This window comes from Notothenia rossii (assembly GCF_949606895.1).
Source record: "Notothenia rossii genome assembly, chromosome: 6".
NCBI lineage: Eukaryota > Metazoa > Chordata > Actinopteri > Perciformes > Nototheniidae > Notothenia > Notothenia rossii.
In genome coordinates this window covers 58,858,789-58,865,885 of record NC_136909.1, presented here as the reverse complement: position 1 = coordinate 58,865,885, position 7,097 = coordinate 58,858,789, and the positions used below count along the sequence as shown (strand labels likewise).

The window sequence follows — 7,097 nt, the reverse complement described above, 5'->3', positions numbered from 1 at the left end:
ATGCATTATTTGTGATTAAAATAATGGTTGTTGGTAATGTATTAGCGACCCCCACAGATGTATGATTTCACTGCGTCCGTGGGAGCTCAGATCCCTCCTTATGGGAGCTCAGCTCCCATTGGCTCCCACATATCTCGAACCCTGGTGTGTCCACCATGAAAAAGGATCGCCATTCACTTTACATTGGGGTTGTTTCCGTGGTGCCGACACGTCATTTAGCAGATTCCGTGTCTCCACCACATGCGGTGTTAAGGAGTCGTGTTCATTTCACGTATTTTGGTGAGACCAGGTTTTAAATTACATACTTCAGCAAATTATACTAATGAAGTGGAAGAAGGAGGCCTCTCCACCAAGGTCCTGTGGGTTACATTTCTACACATGGAGAAATTAAAGTATACTTTGGGTGGTTCCACAGGTACATTATATAATATATGACAACCATTTCTAGCATAGGCTATGCATACATACCTTGACCTTTTACATCACTATGTGAATTTGGTTTTTGTTAAGATCTATTTTTGCTAATGTGTGTTTGAAAATATGTATTATTTGTATGGTTTATTATTGTTTTTTGAGTAATTTGTCAGTACTGTTATTTATTAATTGTACATAGATATAGTAACATACATATACATATTTATTTTAGTGATATTTATACTCTTAATTATATTATTTATTTTCTGATTATATTAGTCCTATAACTGTTTTGTTTTGTTTTATACAGCATGTTTTTGTTTTTCAGCATGGTGGGTTTAATACAATTGGACAAATGCACACTTTTGTTTCATGCGCTGAATGAATTGTAAAGTTGTTGATGAAAAAGAAAAATAAACTGGTACTTTGAGTTAATAAAAAAATCAGCCATCTTTGCTTCTATTGCTGAAGAGTAAATCTGCCTATACCCATAAAGTGTATATTTTCCAAAGGTTCTAATGTGTGGGTACGCACTGCATGATGATCATCCTCTCACTCTGAATTCTGCTGAGTCAGAGCAAATGGAGCTGCAGGAAATGAATCCTAACATTCTCCAACACTCCCGCTGGGACATCTCTGCCCTATCATCTGGAACAAAAATACATTTGCATTTCTGTAGGCTAGTAAGTCCAACCCACTGCACTTCTAATTTAGATATTGCGGATATAGAAACAACTCTGTTAAATGATGCGTTCTTTATAAACCAATGCAACCAATACACACGTTAAACCTCTTTTATTGCTATCATTCATATTCATACATCGAATAAACATGCACAGTGTTACTATTTATTTACAACATGTTAAGCAAACCGATGCCTATATTAGCATAGTATATAAATACATTTCACATGAAGATATCCCAGGAACTGTGAGGTTGGAAGCCAACGTCACCTAGAGGCGCTAATTAGACACTCAACACAACAGGAAAGTAAGGGCAGTCCAATTTTTCTGTTTCAAAAAGTCCCATATGCCATAATGTTCCGTTTCATAGCTAACATTCTGAAGTACTCTCATCTTCCTTGGGTATTTGTTACCATCTTAATGCTGATCAGTCTGTGCAAAGCAGCACTGATAATACAGTAGCGACCGTGGAGCCATCGGACAATTGCTTCTCTTGAGCTTTGTGTATGGACTTCAACAGAGAGTGAATACATTGTTCTATGTGGTTGCTCTTAGGATTCTTTGGCTCCATATTGGCATTCACTTCTTGTACCGTTCACTGAGAAGATGGCTATAAAAACTACAACTGCAGGCATGATGTATAAAACCTGACCGTCTTGGTCTTCTTACATTAACCTTTTTAATGGGTCAGTGCTCACTGACTTCCACAGAGCAGCTCAAAAGCAATGAACAGTGTAACTGATCATTTCTATTAGATTTAAATAACAAAAAATGAGAACAGGAGTTTGAACGTCCTGCACCTGTGTGTCCACCTTTGGCTTTATTACTGATCTGGTCCCCTCAATAGCCTCAACGGAGCATTTTATGATGAGTCTTCTCCATCATATTTAACTAAAAAGAAATTGAGCAAAGCATAATAAACAAAAAGTTGCACTTGAAAACCATGCAGTAAGAACAAACATAAATTCGACTTTTCTATTTTCATCAGGCAAGGAAAGCCGTTAAATTGTTTGTAGTTGATGAAGCAATGCAGATAAAGAGGAACATATAAACGATTTAAAAGGCCATGACAATGAGGTCAATAGATATTACCAATTTAGATTATGTTGAATACACATCGAATGTTGTTAAAATTGAAATGGAATGAGTGAGTGTATGTCACAGTAATAATTGAATACATCAATAAATAATCATGCATCTCTGTTGTTAAACTGAATCCTGTTTCTATCTGAAACGTAAAGTGTCATGTTTATCTCCTTATTGACTGCATGCTATTTCAAAGTTATCCTATCAATAACGAACACGATTAACATTTGAAAATGCTCTTCAAGATCTCCTAGGTAAGGAACTAAAGGGAAACAAAGAGGAAATCAAGTGGTAATCTTTGGCTCTTTGATTCATGCCATTTGTAGCAAACATACTGTATCACCTGAACTAAAAGACTCAAAACTCGCACAGTGAAATATGACGGCATAGAAAACTGAGAACTGAGAGAGAACCGATACCTCAAGCGTAGCATATCCAGGCCGTTCTCCATTTGGATAATGCTCAGATGATGACATTGTATTGAAATATTTTGGCAATTTCATTCGTATTCAAATCATTCTACAAAGTCTATCACATCTAGTTCTGACTAATGCTTTATATTTTAAAAAAGCACACTGAGAAAAACTACCAGCAGACCATGAAGAGTGCTACATGAATCACTACCTGTCTTTCGAGGTGTGTATATCCACAATTTTAACACCTGGCCAATTGGTATGGAGAGTGTTAGGAGTAAATTGTTAAATAAAACATAACGATATGCACAATCATATGAATAAACAAACATTAATTAAAAAATAAACACATTTTACATTATTAATAGGGCCTTCTTTCCCGAAAATATTACATGACATAGCCTACATACTGTATATGATGTTTGTTAATTTTAAACATCTTTTTGCAAGTCAAGAAATTGGCATTTTGTTGTTCTACTGTATGTAATGCTACATGAACAAACAATGCTACATGTTTTTTCGCTTCCCCATATTGTTAGTGAAATAAGGTTGCAAGGGGTTCTCTCAATTGTAAAAATTATTAATAAAAAAATATATAAACTTGATTTAGCAAGCTAGCTAACACTGGCTCCTCAAAAAGTAAACAAGCCAAACTAACAACATTTTCCAAGCTAGCTACATTGATAGGTAGGTAACATATTATAACCATGTCAAACCAAATAGTAGGATAGGTCTACTCTTTGCACAGTCTTTTCAGCAGCAGCATCAATTACTTTAGCTTTGTTTTGTGTCAAGCTTTGTCTAGTCGCTAGCTTGTCAAAATTCGGTGATGACACGTGAATCTTGCCTGAGGCTTAGAGTTAAAAAAAATATGAAAAGATGTGTTGTTTGTGTAAATGTCATTATAACAAAAGTAGGTTTTAAAAAATAAAAATAATAAAATAAAGGGTAAGATAATGTATATAGTTGAGGTTAAAAAACTATTTCAGAATTTGTTAAATAAATGAACCGTATTAATATATTAATTAATATGGTTATATATTGATTACATGCATTTTGTTGTTCAACATATTGTGGTTTCATTCCCATCCTTGTGAAACTGCAGGACAGATTCTGGAGGACACGTGTCCTAATACTGTTCACGCTCACACAACTGAAGGGATCAAAGGCCACTACATTTATAGTGTCAATGAAACAAATAAATGCAGGCAGAGAGAGATAGCACTGCTTAGGGAACTAAAAATAACTCTGAGATGTACAAAGAACAAAGAACAAAGAGAGATTTCAACAGCGAATGGAAGTGTCCGTCCTTGAGAGCCTAACAGTCTGTTGAGTTATTTCTCTAGCTTGTATTTCTTTTTAATCACTCTTCTCTCATCCATTAATTTATCTATTTCCATCTAAATGGTACATCTGCAGGCAGAAATGGAAGATGACATTGTACAAATAATTAATCCATCACAGCAGAAAAAAAGAAAACGGGCATTTGCTCTCCCTCTGCAAAGATAGCATATTCTGTCATACAGCCTTAGATTACAGCTCCATGCTCTCCATGTCTGACAGTAATTACCTGCATGGAGATTTGCGTAAAATAAATCATACTACAGAAAAAAAAGATGTAGACTGCCATGTTTTCCATTGCAAGCAATTTTCCTCTCAACGTATATCAGCATTGATTAAACCTTACCCTGTCAGTGTTAAATTATCCTATTTTTAACCAACACCAGCCGCATTACATTTAAAGCAATGGCTCAATCCGAGTTCACATTAATATTTAAAAATTGAGCTGTAATCATAAGCATTTCCCAGAAAACCTATGTGAGTATTCCACTGCGCTCATGAATCCAAATGCAGAAATAATACATACTCATCTCAAAACACACCTAAATAACGCTTACTGTACATATACATACAGTACAATACACTTTTTGTTTACAAACACTCTCTCTGGGAAACGGGCTGCACTCGAGCTGATGCTAAAAGTACAGATAATATGTCCAGTAGAGCAGGTTAACCATGACAAAAGAGAGGGGGAAGGTGACTCTGGAGTAGTTGTCTATGTGGTGGGGGTTCTCCACGGTACAGCATGTAAAGGAGCGGAGCACTTTGCGGACCGTGGCCAGAGCAGTGAGGCACCAGTGGGTGGGCTCCGGGGGGGGCGCCTCGGGCTTCGGCTCGCTGCCCGAGGGGCTGGACGGGCTAACAATGAGTTCTAGGGAGGCGGGAGCCGGGGTCTGAGTCGCGGCAGCCTCCTTGCGTCTCTTGGCCCTGTTGTGGTTTGAGATGGTGGTGATGATGCCGTTCATTTCGTCGTCCAGGTCGTGCATGTGGTGGCCGTAATGCTGGGAGACAAAAAGAGAATGAGATTTGAACTGAAGTCAAAATAAGTTACATTCAAATTTGAGAGAATTTGTTCCACTTACCCCAAAATGCTCATGATGACATGATGTAGAAGACGAGGAGGACAATGACCACCATTATGAAGACAATGACTGTGACCACAACAACAGTAATGACTCCAGCAATGACTCCAACAATGAACAGTAACACAGGAAGGACATGCACATGGCAGGTCTTGAGTTGCCTTCAGTTTAGCTGCTTTTTCGTATAATAAATAATAAATAAATAATACAAATAATAAAATAATACATGCGTTATGAAATAAGCAACCAAAATGGGTTTCTTACAAAGACAGCTGTCATTTCATAATACATTTAAAATATTGTTATTGTTTTGTGGATTTATTACCTAATATGGATGTTATTACACAAGCTTTGGCAACCTAGAGTCTTAAAAATAGTAACACAAAGCGATTCCCTGTCACTTAACATCCAAACTTGATACTTATCCCATTGAGGGCACCAATTGTATAACAGCTGGGATGTGTGCATCACGTTACACAATATTGCTTTAATATTGTGTTTTTATTTCACATCACATGCAGGAACTAATGGCATTTCTGAAACTCAGTTTAGTGGGTGCCCTTTTATCAGGTTAAAACAAAACCCCTTAAAATGTATCTAAACCACGCTATAAAACAGTATATCCATGAGGGTCTCACCATGAAGATGTGTGAGTCCATGTGACTGAGGCTGCAGAAGTGCGCCACGGCGTACTCGATGAGCGCTCCGAAGATGAAGCTGAAGCAGATTCCAAGGTAAACATCGATGGCCTTGATGAAGCAGTTGGCATTGGGCAGTGACGTCCGGGCTCCCATCATCAGAGTGGTCATGGTCAGGACCGTGGTCACACCTGGAGCAAAGAAAAACAGAATATAACATTGTTAAGCAACTTTTATTTGATCAGTTGTTATATTTTTCCAATCTGTGTTTCTCACTACACTTTAAAAAAGCCAACATTAAATTACGAGAGGAATTCTGTCTGTGCTGTCAAAGCTTATTTTTAGTTTCATTATTTTTAAGTGAGCATTGACCTCACCAAAATGTAGCCCCTTAAATCCAGTGTGCTTTTTAAGGTTTGAGAATGGTGTGTTCTCAAGCCCCCTGTGGTAGTTGCCGATTTAATTCAAGGCAACATCTAAATTTGAATGTTCCCAGTTAAAAACACCAATGTCACAGATGCTCTCTTCAACCCCTCAGCCCATCTCCGAACCAACATCTGTGCTCACAAAAGGAGAGTAAAATATATCTCATCTTTGTGTAGCCATACAAATACTTTTACTAAAGAGAAAATATCAGGGTAAGAAACATGTCTTTGTTCTCGTACCTATACAAATGCGTGCTGGAACAGAGGACAGGGAGATCCAGAAGGAAACCCATGAGAGGACAACAAGCAGGCTGGAGGGGACGTAGGTCTCCAGGATGAAGTACAGAATGCTCCTCTTCAGCTCAAAGTGGAACACCAGCCTCGGGTAGTTGCCTTGGGACAAAAGGACAAAAGTGTGTCAATGTACAGTATTTCACAACAGAAACAGGTGGTATGTATCTGATATGTTACCTATATATATTACTGCTGTTTCCTGTTTTATTTTCTACATCTGCGTCATGTCTGTTTTTATTTTCTGTCTTTTTGTGTTTTCCCGCCTTTTTGATTATTGGAACTGGCCTTAATAGTTCCACCTTTCCCCAATCAGCTCTGCAACCACCTGACCTCCTGTACACCTACACTTTATCCCCTCATTAGTTCTGAGTCTATTCAAGTGCTGGTTTTCTGTTAGTCTTGGTTGAATTGTTGTATGAGGTTCAACGTGAAGTTATATTCTGTTTATTTTTAGCTTGCCTTGTCTGGATTAAATCTAAAATAGAGTTATTTTCTGTTAACTCGTAATTTATCCTGCATTTGGCTCCAACCCCGCCCCACTACATGTGACATTGAGAGATGAAGGTTATTGTTACCAGTTTCATAGACGGCCTCTGAGACAGAAGTGTAGTGATCCTCTACGGTGTACTGGGCCAGCTGTAGGGTGTCCAATCCGCTGACAGACTCGTTTCCTCTGGTCCAGTAGAACATGATATCATTGATGTTGTAACCCCCTGTAGAA

General features: G+C 37.9%; 1 protein-coding gene across 2 annotated transcripts in view; it reads right to left on the bottom strand.

Annotated features, from left to right (window-relative positions):
• Nucleotides 1–1,194: 1,194 nt before the first annotated feature.
• Nucleotides 1,195–7,097, bottom strand: part of LOC307044209 (gamma-aminobutyric acid receptor subunit pi-like) — a 241,866-nt gene continuing 235,963 nt past the window's right edge. For both annotated transcript variants that reach the window (XM_079689285.1, XM_079689286.1), the window contains 4 exons: nucleotides 6,952–7,089; nucleotides 6,323–6,475; nucleotides 5,658–5,848; nucleotides 1,195–4,938 (listed from right to left, as the gene is read on the bottom strand). In XM_079689285.1, the coding sequence (XP_079545411.1) occupies nucleotides 4,573–4,938; nucleotides 5,658–5,848; nucleotides 6,323–6,475; nucleotides 6,952–7,089 (848 nt within the window). In that variant the 3' untranslated portion in view covers nucleotides 1,195–4,572. The remainder of the gene's footprint in view (nucleotides 4,939–5,657; nucleotides 5,849–6,322; nucleotides 6,476–6,951; nucleotides 7,090–7,097) is intronic.